The 12,717-nt window shown below is 39.9% G+C and overlaps 3 protein-coding genes across 4 annotated transcripts in view; all 3 read left to right on the top strand.

Moving 5' to 3' along the window:
- Nucleotides 1-5,311, top strand: part of LOC108229111 (OX-2 membrane glycoprotein) — a 9,329-nt gene extending 4,018 nt beyond the window's left edge. The window contains exons 2-7 of one of the 2 annotated variants that reach the window (XR_005232743.1): nt 2,808-3,146; nt 3,221-3,529; nt 3,602-3,640; nt 3,737-3,836; nt 3,927-4,040; nt 4,969-5,311. Coding sequence is in view for 1 of the 2 variants with exons in the window: in XM_037973858.1 (XP_037829786.1) it covers nt 2,808-3,146; nt 3,221-3,529; nt 3,602-3,640; nt 3,737-3,836; nt 3,927-3,977; nt 5,226-5,268 (881 nt within the window). In the remaining variant the exon portion in view is untranslated. The remainder of the gene's footprint in view (nt 1-2,807; nt 3,147-3,220; nt 3,530-3,601; nt 3,641-3,736; nt 3,837-3,926; nt 4,041-4,968) is intronic. The other variant, XM_037973858.1, reaches the window with a different exon arrangement.
- Nucleotides 5,312-5,524: 213 nt separating this feature from the next.
- The window catches only part of LOC108245019 (OX-2 membrane glycoprotein-like), a 31,971-nt gene continuing 24,778 nt past the window's right edge, over nt 5,525-12,717 (top strand). Inside the window, exons 1-2 of the mRNA XM_037973857.1 lie at nt 5,525-7,002; nt 7,077-7,277. Of these exons, the coding sequence (XP_037829785.1) occupies nt 6,609-7,002; nt 7,077-7,277 (595 nt within the window). The 5' untranslated portion in view covers nt 5,525-6,608. The remainder of the gene's footprint in view (nt 7,003-7,076; nt 7,278-12,717) is intronic.
- Nucleotides 8,285-11,324, top strand: LOC108229112 (OX-2 membrane glycoprotein-like). The gene is made up of 2 exons (XM_025003405.2): nt 8,285-8,358; nt 10,383-11,324. Exons 1-2 carry the CDS (start codon nt 8,304-8,306, stop codon nt 10,754-10,756), a joined length of 429 nt encoding a protein of 142 aa, XP_024859173.1. The 5' UTR covers nt 8,285-8,303; the 3' UTR covers nt 10,757-11,324.

Here is a 12,717-nt window from a genome sequence, read left to right as displayed (position 1 = left end):
CCCCCCCACCCCCACCCAACTTCACTTTATGGCCCTGCCTGCCAGCTGGTCCCACCAGGCATTTACTCAGGCTACATCCAACGCTGACAAGCTGTGACTGACATCACTCCCTCTGTCTAGATACAGTCAGAGGCAGAGACAAAACCTACAGCACTCAGATCTGGGCCCAATCCATTTACAAGTCGCCAGATCTGCATAACAGTCGGCAGAGGATTTATGCACATGCGCCAAGTCCAGGTCGGGCTGGGATCACCAGCCTGCCTAACACCTACAAAAGTTTTGGCTCTGATCCGGTTTGGGTCTGAACCAAATCAACCTAAAAATAAAATAAGAATATTTATAAATAAATAGGTATATTTATAGCACCCGTGGGCCACCTCTGACCGAGATCCATGCCGGTAATGGGCCATTGGAAAAAAAGAGACCCCGGGCCTAAGTCCGTTTACGGGTCCAGGCCAAAATGCTCCTCTATATTTGGCTCAGAGCAGATAACTTTTTGCTCTCAGGGCAAACAAATAATTGCATGAATAGTTTGTCAAATTTGCTCGTCTAAAAGCAGCTGGAGTTTGCAACTGTGCCGCGATGGCAGGTCGCTTTGGAGAAAGTTTAGCCAGAGGAGGAGAACTCAAGAATTACCTTCTCATCTCTGAAATAACAGAAGAAGAAAAATAACCAGGACCTGTGGCAGCATGTCAGTTTTGGTTTTTGAAACGACTGTGATGTTGGCTAATCTCGGACATCCAGGGTGCACGGAACCATTTATTATTATTATTATTTTTACCCTCAAAATGAAGTTTGTTGGTAACTCCATTACTTAAACCGTTTGCTTTCCTCACCGTCTCCAGTGTAAAAGAACTGGGTTTACAGCACAAGTTTTAAACCGGCTCTTTGTGCCACTGACAGTGTTTATTATTTACTTGTGTTTACTTTTTTCGTGGTTGTTTATAAAGCAGTTAGTTTTACTAATGATCATCAGTCCTAATAAATGATTTGAAAAAAAAAAAATCACAGGTGAAAACTTTTAATTAAATAATTAATTGTTGTTTGATGATGATTCGATATAGGTAAAATCTTGATGCATAATTAAACTTTGTCTGTTACATTAAAAATAGTCTATTTTAGTTATTAAAATCATTGTTTAGCTTAATGAATCAAATTTTATCTTGGTCATAAACTTGCAAGATGAATTAATTGAGGTTATGAAGTAGCCAAAATGACCCCTTATTCACAGATGTCTGAACAGCGATGTTGAGAGGGTGACAAGCAAAAGAGACACTATTCATTTCACTAATAACAAACTTTACTATTGATGAACAGAGAAAAAAATCTATCCACACATCACTGTGAAAAAAAGAACATCGTATTCATGACTGCAGTTTGTTACATATACATTGTTTTCATTTTTAAAAGAAAGACTTTTGTTGCAAGCTTTTCCGGATCTGATGGCTGTAAAAGTACCCAGTGACATCACAGTTTGGCAATCTGAACATGTGCGTACCTGACATTCAAGGTGCGCACAAACAGAGAGCGCATGGTGACGAAACACCCCAACGGCCCCTCACTTCAAAAAAGAATCTGGCACCATTGCCTGCAAATGTTTTTTTCCGCCTTTTCCCTCATATTTCCACCATGTCCCTTGTTGTCCAGACACGTTTCCTGCACTACCTTTTTGCTTGTGGAGGATTTCTAAGAGGTAAGAGGAAATTACAGAGATTTTTAATGAGGATGTAGGTAATGTTTTCTATTTATATATTTCTGAATAAGTCCATGTTTCTGTTTATTGTTCCACAGTTACAGAACTACAGTGTTGCTTTTATAACACACTGCTGAGGTCTGTTATTAATTAGATTTTATTGGACATGAGATCCACCACAGACCAGTTGTTTGAGTAAAATCTCAGCAGTTTTAACATCTGAAGTTTGGGATAAATGGAAATAATACTAACAGATGTTTTGTGTTTAACTAATTCATATATCAGGCAGTGTGGTTTTATTCAAAACAATAAATACATCTGGTGGATAATATGTTAAAATCTGGAGTTTTCAAGATGTAGTTTTAGAACAGAAGTGGCACAAGATCTACTTCTCTTTGTGAACACATGCCACGTCATCCTTTACATGTCCCGACAAGATGGTTAGGGAGGGAGGAGTTATCTTTTCATGAGCAGGAAGTATTACTTTTAAGACAAAGACAATCCGTTAATGTCCGTTGACACCATGTCAACAATGATGTGCATCAGAGGAAATCACCTTCTGGTTGATGCACAGCCTGAGATTCACTAACTTTAGTCATTAAAGCTGGTCTGCATTTGAATCAGAATCAAAATAGGAGAAGTTCACCTCAGATTCAAACCTTAACTGAACACGTTTAGACCTGTGGAGTGAATAATACTGTAACAGAGGGGGAGGAGGAAAGAGCAGGTGAAAATGAGAGAATTAGTTCCTTTGTTACCTACATTCAATATAAGAAGCTGCAAACCTAAACAAGGACAGGCAGGAAAAACACATCCAGGAGATTAAGTTAAAGAAGCTTTTGTTATTTAACTGAAGCAGTTTTCATCATGATTGTACAAAAAATCATGAAGTTTGCAGCCTGAATATATGTTGTTTTCTTTTTCAGTCGTGGTTGTCCTGAACCTCAGTAGAATTTAATCTCTTCCAAATGCATTTGACTCATTGAAGATAAAAAGTTCTTTAAAGGTTAAACTTCATTTGTGAGTTTCTAGATCACACAGATTCAAAAACCAGTACAATGTTAAAAGTTAACAGGCATCTGATGTTTAATCTGTGAAATTATGTCTCCTGCAGGTGTGACAGCAGTGATACAAACACAGCCAAAGGTTTTAGCAGCAGCTGGAGAAGATGTTCATCTCAGCTGTCAGCTCCTGGAAACTAAAGATGTCCATCAAGTCACCTGGCAGAAAATCTTTAAGGATAAAAAGGAGAATGTTGGCTCTTATGACAAATACTTTGGTGAAACAGTGAATCCTGGCTTTGAGGGGAAAGTTGAGTTTAAACAAGTTGGACTGCAGAACACCTCCATCGTTATCAGGAATGTATCAGAGCAGGATGAAGGATGTTATTACTGTTTGTTTAATGCTGATCCTGAAGGGGCTCTGAAAGGTGAAACCTGCCTCCATGTCTACGGTAAGAACCTGACATTATCATCAGTTTGAACCTGTTGGTCATCCTGTCTCTGATGGTGTTTGTTCTGTGTGCAGAGCTGCATGGACCCGTCCTTCATGTCAGAGAACCAGACTCTCCTGAAGAGTCAGTTGTGTCCTGTTCAGCCACAGGTCGACCTGCTCCCACTGTAACTCTGACTGTTACACAACAACACCTCCACTTCTCACAGCACAACACCGTCAGAGTCACCAACACCAACAATACAGTCACCGTCACCACCACAGCCGTGCTGTCAGGTCTCCATGACGACAGCACACAGGTTGGATGTGCAGCGAGAGTGGACTCTGGTCCTCAGATGGAGGTGATGAAGAGGATTTCTGAGTCCAAACAGACGTCTGATGATGGTGAGAAACTTTCAAAGTTTCTGATTAGTAGATCAATAACTGTGATTCTGATGTTTGACTTTCTTTTGTCAGATATGGAGGAAAAATCTAAGTTGGATCAAGATCATAACAGTAAGTTAACATCTACATTGTTTTATGTCACTATTTATACATATTTTATTGTTGTTGAAGTGAATAACATGATCTTTGGTTGACGTTTCTTTAAAGGATTGTTTATTAGTGGCCCAGTATGTTTGGTGGGCTTCCTGGTCTTTATTTGTGTTGCTGCCGTCATTATTGTTTGGCGCAGAAAATCAACCCCAGATAGGTACTTCATCAAACTATGTTTTTGTTTTAAATTGTTTCTTAGTAATGTCTCAACCAGCTGATCAGTGTTTGTGTTCATTGTTCCATACAGCCACACAGAGATGGATGAAACACCTGAAACTCCAACCAGAGACACTCAAAGGTAAGGCTCTTTATTCTTTTATTCCTCAGTTACACCTAAAATAATTCAGGCTGACATTAATACCTGTGTATTAGTGCTGGGCGATATAACGATACATATCGTGGGAACGATAGAAAAGTATCTATCGTGATATATTTTCTTCTATCGTTTCTATCGTCTGTATAGTTTCTGTCGTTTTTATCATAATTGTATCAATGATTCATGTAAATATTTCATACCGTAGGCTACGACGAATGTATTAGTGTTGTCACTTTGCATACATTCAGTGTATTTAAGTGATAAATATTAAGAAAAAATAACTATTTTGAGAAGAACCTCCGTTTTGCGACATGACGCTGCTTTACATGTGGGTTTGTGACATTTTTTTACGGCAGCGGCTTTCTGTGCGGCGCGGTGTTTTTTCACCATGAATGCTGAAAGATGGAGACTCGTGAAGTATCACACTCAGGGTCAGAACAAGTAGAGACAGCTAGCAGGCAGCCCGAGAAGAAAGACTTTTACCAAAACGGGGGGGGGACGTCTGTGATTGGTTCAAGAAGTCCGACACAGAGCAGAAAAAGGTAATATGCTAACTCTGCTATTAGACTGTTTTCTCATCTGACGCCAACACAACAAACCTCTTCTACCACTTAAAGAAGGACCACGAAAAAGAATATTTAACAATCCAAAAAGTGCAAGGTCAAACAAGTAAAAGAGCCGGGGAAAGTTGCGAAAAGTGAAACTATAGCCGGCCGAAGATAATGGAGTCTGTTGTCATTTGATACATTTATATAGCTGCACTAAAATGCAGCGGATCTCAGTTGTGAAAGTTCAGTTAAATGTCACTTAGAAATAAAGCTTGAAAAAGGTAAGAAATTAAATTATTTTTTCATATTTTTCAGAGAATAACTGACAACGTACGTAATTGGGGTATATTGTGATATCTATCGTTATCGTGATATAAAATTATCCATATCGTGATATAGGATTTTTTCCATATCGCCCAGCACTACTGTGTATTAAATTAAAATTCACCAAACCAAATTCTTAACTTCTCTCTCAGACCTTTATTTCTGTGTACATTTTTCTTCCTAAAGCTGCTTTGCATTTGTTCTGTACGTCAGCTGCACTTCTGTTTTCTTTGCCTGCTTCTTCCTGACTGCTGGAGCTGGAGCCAGTCTCCAGAGATCATTGTGTGACAGGTGGGGTTTACTCTGAACAGTAAGGAAACACTTCAAATAAAAACATATTCTGCTCTTAATTCTTCAGTGGGCCCAGAGAACAGTGGGCTCAGAAAACGGACACCTCCTGAGAACCATGAACAGAACAACAAGCGAGAGTCGTCACCAGGAGCACCAAGAAGACCTGATTTTGATCAGAGTGAAGATTAATTAAGATTGATTACCTCCAGTCTTACATTAGACTTTGGAGATAAGAACAAGGCAGCTAAACCTTAACTAAAATGATGCAAAGCTTCAAACACTGAAAAACTAAAATTTATGATAAGTATTTAATTTGAGTTTTTGTTGTTTTTTTTTTTTTTTTACTGTTTTACCTTTTTTAATCAAAATGGAAACCACTTTTTATACCTTTTTCAATAAAATGTCAAACGAGGTGTTAAAATTGTTGTGTGCTGTGATACTATGAATTGGTTTGATTTTAGTTATCCAGAAAAAAAACAACCTAACATTCCTGGAAGGGATGCATATCATCCACCAAGATCATCTCATGTTAAAAAATGACAACTGAAGCCATTTTGGTCAAACCTTAAAAATAAATGTGTGGTCACATGCAAAACTGCAAGATGTCACGCTCACAGTATGTTTTGTTAATGACTCTCAGCTACTACCACATCAAATTTTAGCTCAGTGTTTGTAAATTTAACAGTTACGGCCTTTGTTATGTTGGCTAATGTTGCTTATTTGGTGGCCATCTTGAATCGAGTTGTTTCAGAAACCCAATCAGTTGTAGATTTACATCTACTGGATGCTTCCTGCTAGTTTAACTAAAATCATCCAGGGGATTCATGAGATATTAAGGTATCAGACAGCGGCAGGTAAAAACATTATTGCCCACCCTCACCTTCAGCAGCAGGTCATTGAACTGATTGGGGAGATTTATTCCAGTACACTGACATGTTCAGCTCCTGTAAACATTCATAGACCTATTAAATCCTTCTTTCATGAAATCTAAATCTTTATAAGTCCAGTGCCTTTCTGCCCTTCCTCTTGGTCTCTTTCACAGATAACACATCTACCTTCCTCCTCTTCATCACGTTAGCCAGCTCTCTACCTCTGCCTGTCATTGAGCCTACATTTAGAGTTGCTACCCTCAGTCCTACACTCTTGACTTTTCTCTTCTTCTTCTGTCTCCTGGCACAATTTCCTCCTTGTGGTCTTCAACTAACAGCAGCACAATTTCTGCCAGCCCGTTTGTCAACAGCACTGTTCGTGGTCGATGAAAACCTGGGCCTTGACTGATCTGGTATGGTGTCACTTGGATTAACTGACATGTTTGTTTTGGCTAAAGTGTTTTACACCAGATGTCCTTCCTGACACAACCCTCACTATTTACTCAGGCTTGGGACCGGCACAAGAGATACACTGGATTGTGCCATTGTCAAACCCAGATTTACCTATATTTTCTAAAGAAATGTGTGAAAACACATGTATTGTCAGACCTAATGCTGCAGCTCCATTTCTTGCAGGTGCAACAGGTCCAATACAAACACAGAGGACTGTGTGGACAGCAGCTGGAGAAGATGCTCATCTCAGCTGTCAGCTCCTGGAAACTAAAGATGTCCATCAAGTCACCTGGCAGAAAATCTTTAAGGATAAAAAGGAGAATGTTGGCTCTTATGACAAATACTTTGGTGAAACAGTGAATCCTGGCTTTGAGGGGAAAGTTGAGTTTAAACAAGTTGGACTGCAGAACACCTCCATCGTTATCAGGAATGTATCAGAGCAGGATGAAGGATGTTATTACTGTTTGTTTAATGCTGATCCTGAAGGGGCTCTGAAAGGTGAAACCTGCCTCCATGTCTACGGTAAGAACCTGACATTATCATCAGTTTGAACCTGTTGGTCATCCTGTCTCTGATGGTGTTTGTTCTGTGTGCAGAGCTGCATGGACCCGTCCTTCATGTCAGAGAACCAGACTCTCCTGAAGAGTCAGTTGTGTCCTGTTCAGCCACAGGTCGACCTGCTCCCACTGTAACTCTGACTGTTACACAACAACACCTCCACTTCTCACAGCACAACACCGTCAGAGTCACCAACACCAACAATACAGTCACCGTCACCACCACAGCCGTGCTGTCAGGTCTCCATGNAGGGGAACCGTATCTGATGGGGGAACGGGGCTCGACGTAACAGCAGCAACTCGAGCACATTACTGCCCCCTATATGTCAAGAGGACAAATAACACCTTTTCTGTTCAAATTGCCGACCCGCCACAGTGGCGTGTGTGTTGATCAAAGTCACCCGCCACTTCAAATATTTACCCGCATTTGGCCGGTGGCGAGTGCTAATTTCCACCCCTGTTTACATCTACTGGCTGCTTCCTGCTAGTTTCACTAAAATCATCCAGTGATTCATGAGATATTTAGGTATCAGACAGCGACAGGTAAAAACATTATTGCCCGCCCTCACCTTTAGCAGCGGGAAATCATCAAACTGACAAAATATTCCTAAATGATTCTGTAGATTGTTACCTGAGGTTCCACAACTTGGCCACAGGGTGTCGCTGTTTACCAATTTATAATCACTTGGTTCGATTACGGTCATTTATTTTTTTATTTGTTTATTTCTTAGTAATTTAAACCAGGACTGTTTGCTTTCCAGGAGATATTAAATAAAAACCTGTAATTGTATTTATGTTTTGGTTTCCTGATGCAGCTTTAGGTCCAACAAATCATTGTAAATGTTTAGATTTTTACTCCAAACAAATGTAATTTAAATGTTGGTGTGGCATTTATATCTTCTACATCTTTTCTTTATAATGTGTCTTCCAAATCATTAATCACTGGACTCCTGTGTAGCTTACAAATATAACAAATTGGAAAATGAAGAATGAAAGTGAAAGTATTTTCTTGGATCGTTCCACTGCAGAAATGAAGGGGTGATACTTTGGAGTTGTCTGCAAGAAAATTACAGCTTTATCAGATTTATCTAAGCAATGAAAGCTTAGATAAATCTGTAAATCTGTCCCATTGAATGTGGTTTTATATTTTCATTCAAAGTCTTTTTTAACTTGTTGTCTTTAAACTTTGGTAGTTTTCACCTCCCCCTGTTGTTCTAATTACCTGTCAGTCCTTTGGATTTCAAATTTTGGCGGAGAGGTGAAACGATGGCAGGTGTTCATGTGCTGTGCTTCTTTTTTCTTTTGGAAATCTTTTCCGAAGGTGAGAGAAAATCTTCAAACAAATCCTGGTTTTATGATCTGCTCAGGCTGTTTTTCACTCATCAGAGCTTATTGAGGCACAGGTCAAACTGTTTGTCAGAGGGAGCAGATTGTTGCTTCCATGTCTTCAGAACCGAAATTAAAAATGGTCAAACTAGTTAGAAAAAACACAGAAACTAACACAGCACGCTAAGTAATTCACATTGTTTATTAGGGACTACTTTGTAGGGCGAATGATTTATTTTAGGTGGGTGTGTGGAGGGGTGGAATCTACAAATTTTCATGTAGATGTTGAAAGTGATAGCTTAAACTTAGCCTTTAATAATTTAATAGTGTCATTTGATTTGACTCAGGGTGGCACAGTGGTGTAGTGGTTAGAGCTCTCAGCGAGAAGGTTGCAGGGTCGCTTTCCTGCCTGGGGCCTTCCTGGGTGGAGTTTGCATGTTCTTCCTGTTCTCATGTGAATTTATTCCGGGTACTCCAGTTTCCTCCCAAAGACAAAAAAAAAACATACATGTTAGGTTAATGGGTAACTCTTAAATTGTCCCTAGGTGAGAGTGTGAATGGTTGTTTGTCTCTATTGCCCCTTTTCCACCGGCTCTAAAGGTCCCGGCTCCACTCTACTTGGCTTGCTTTGCGCACGTTTCCACCCACATTTTTTTGAGGTCGGCCCTGCTTTGTTGGTCCCTGCTCGGAGTAGGGCCAGCTGGGCTGGCCCTGCTTTGGTGGGTGGCACAAGCTTAGCTCCTGTTCACTCATTGGTCATGGGTGTGGCCAGATGCAAGCAAAAAGAGCGAACGGTAAGAATATAAACAACAGCGTTAGCTTACCCTGCAACGTTTATGCCGTCTGTCCCCCAGCTGAAGGCGCTGTAAAGACATCCAGAGCATTTCTTCCACTGCACCTCTCTTCCTGAAGTCTCAGAAGAATCCCCATAAGTTTAAAAAACAGCAACAACACAGGGCCAAAGGTGTCCATAGCGCATCCGTTGTTTCCACAAAAGGCGCCAAGTTTCGGTAGTGCAAGCTCACCCCACCACCCACCCCTGCAACACAAGGAGGCGTTCCTCTGCTACCGACCAAACTGGCTGGTGGAGACGAGATGCATTTTTTATAGAGCCAAGCCGAGTAGAGTGGGGCTTCTGTAGTAGAGCCAGTGGAAAAGGGGCATATGTGGCCCTGCGATGGACTTGCAACCTGTCCAGGGTGTCCCCCGCTTTATGCACAATGACCGCTGGAGATAGACACCTGCTCCCCACGGCCCGGACTGGAGAAGCGGGTGAAGAAAATGCACGGATGGTTTTACACCAAATCTCCACAAATCTACTGATTCTCTTCATCGTGCTGTTGATCTGGTTCTGACATATGGCACAGAGAGTAAACACTTATTAATACATCCTCACAATCATATCCTGACCATTTTTTAAATAACTTTTGAGTTTACACTGACTGACTGCACAGCCACTGAGAGGAATTTTCATTCTAGTAGGCGTTTTATCAGAGAACCCTGCAGCCAAATTTAAAGAATCTCTAACTTTATTATTTTCCTCTGTCTTGCAAAGTAATACAACAGAGAACAACAACTTAGACGATCTTGTTGATAATATTACAACTTAATTTCAAACATCACTTGACAAAATTGCTCCTCTTAAAAAGAAAGTGATCAGTCAGAAGAAGCTGTCTCCTTGGTTTATTTCAGAATTTCATACCTTAAAACAGGTATCTAGAAAGCTGGAAAGAAAATGGTTCTCCGGTAACATGGAAAACAGTCATTTTACCTGGAGAGATAGCCTGCTAACATACAAAGAAGCCCTTCGTTATGCTAGAACTGTGTATTATTCATCTTTAATAGAGGAGATTAAGAACAACCCCAAGTTTCTGTTTACTACTGTAGCTAGATTAATAAATGGTCCTATCTTTAATGAGCCATGTATCCCTATAACTCTAAGCAGTAATGTCTTCATGAGATTCTTTATAAATAGAACTATTTAAATTTGAGAGAAAACTGATGCTGTCCTTCCTTCAGGTGCAGCAGTTACGATCCAAACAGAGCAGACTGTGTTGGCAGCAGTCGGAGGTCAGGCCTCTCTGACCTGTCAGCTCTCTGAACATAAAGAGGTCATCCAGGTCACCTGGCAGAAGATCCTCCCCGATGGAGAGAAGAACCTGGCCACGTACACCAAACACTTTGGTCAAAGAGTGAGTCCTGATCTGAAGATGAAAATGGATTTTCAGTACAAAGAGCTGCAGAACTGCTCAGTGGTGATCAGGAAGGTGACGGAGCAGGATGAAGGCTGCTACCGCTGTTTGTTCAACACCTTTCCTGAAGGAGCTGTGATCGGCAGAACCTGCCTCAGACTCTATGGTAAGAACTCATCAAACACATCTACAGCTCTTTGAGCAGCGTTGGCTGAAAGGTTTGTTTCAAAAGGTGCAGCACAGCTTCAGGGAACCTTTAGGGAAAGTTCTCTAAAGTTCAAATGAACTTCAGGTTCGTGGAAAATTTAGGGAACCTCTTCTGAATTGTGCTTTAGGACAACCTGAAAAAAACCTTTCGTGTCGACTGTCGCGTCACATTCCATGTTCCAGTAACCTTTAATGATTCTTAACCTTTATTTTTTGGATTTGCTGTCATGATAATGCAATCTAACATCTATAAATCAAACGTTAATTTAGTATTACACAAACACTTTTTGCTTGAAAACATCATTTATTAGCATTTAATAATGTACGATAAGAACAACTGAGGCTTCTGTTATCCTTTCAGGCTTTTGAAACAGTTTATCGCCTTTCACATTCATGTTTTGTCACTTGTTTGAAGGTTTTGGTAAAAGCCAGAAATAAAAATTGTTTGAATAAACTTTTAGCCCAAGCGTTCAACTTAATTTTGGTATAAAACCGACAGTCAAATTATCCTCTTAAAGGTTCTTAAATCACCTTTTTATTTGGGTTGAAACCACAAACCTTTCTATTTGTTTTGTCACATGTGATCACATGGGATCACATGTGATTCCCACATTTCAACATGTGAAAACGTGATTTTTTTGTGGATTATGTGAACCACATGTGGAAAATGGGAATCACATGTGATCACATGTGAATTTCGTGGGATTTTTTTGTAAGGGATGTTTTAACAAGGGTGAGCAGATTTTCTATCTGTACTAAACACATAGTTTCATTTAATTTCAGATTGTACAGCGAGCTCACAGGACTAAAGCCAGGCTCACAAAAATATCTGACACATTGTCCCGTCTGTGATGCTGAAAGGCCACAACAAATTACTGTCCCTCCATGAAGAGGTTCTGGTCTGACATGTTTTTACTTGTTATCTAATAATTGTAGAGAGAATCGCTCCTAATGAATTAGCTGCCTTGTTTTGGGTAAGACTGACTCTTTCTGGCTAAAACAGACCTGATAGCATCCATAGCTCTGCTGGTCAGGAGGTGAAAACTGCTGAACTGAAAATCTGCAGCTCCACCTACATATACAAGCTAGATTAGAGAGGTTCTTTATTTTTCTAAATTAGACCAAATCAGGCTGACTTTAGCTGGTGAAGCTGGACCCATCCTTCATGTCAGAGAACCAGACTCTCCTGAAGAGTCAGTTGTGTCCTGTTCAGCCACAGGTCGACCTGCTCCTGTTTTATTTAAAAAATAAATCTGGTATATAACATGTTAAAATCTGGAGTTTTCTAGTTGATTCAGAATAAAAGTGGGATACAGTCAACAAGATCTGCTTCCTTTTTTAGTACATACCACATTTTTTTTACATGCAGGCAACTGTGTGGGTGGTTATGGATGTGAATAGGGGGAGGAATGATCTCTTAAAAATGAGCAAAGGACTTTCTTCCACAAAAAGGAGAAGGTGTTCCTTTTAAAACAAGAACAGTCCACTGAGGCAATCTAAACTTATTGTCAGTAAATAACTTGTCACCAGTAATGTGAACAGAGTTTATTATCTGCTGGTTGATGCCAGCCTCAGGTTCAACAATACTGTTTCTTTTCTTTCATAAAGATTTTAGCTAGAGTCAAACGTTTTTTGTTACTGTAATCTGAAACAAGACATATGTGGAAGTAGAGTTTAGGTTAGGTTGAGCATTCATAGTTTCCTAAAATTTTTCATTAATATTTGTAGTCTATTTTTTTTTCTTTCTTATGTGAAGATTGTAGATGTAGCTTAGATTTGTTTCATTTTAAGTTGCAGCTACAAGACAGTACCAGGCAGTAGCTTCTGTAAGAGAAGTTTATGTAAATTAATGTATTAGGTGTCATGTTTTACATAACTTGGGGAATGATATGTATGTGCCCCAGCAGAGCTTCAAATTGTGAATCATGCTCCAGTTAGACTTGAGTTGTGGGATT

Source organism: Kryptolebias marmoratus, linkage group LG23, assembly GCF_001649575.2.
Source record: "Kryptolebias marmoratus isolate JLee-2015 linkage group LG23, ASM164957v2, whole genome shotgun sequence".
Classification (NCBI taxonomy): Eukaryota; Metazoa; Chordata; class Actinopteri; order Cyprinodontiformes; family Rivulidae; genus Kryptolebias; species Kryptolebias marmoratus.
The sequence above is the reverse complement of the archived record's forward strand: the minus strand, read 5'-3'. Positions and strand labels throughout refer to the sequence as shown.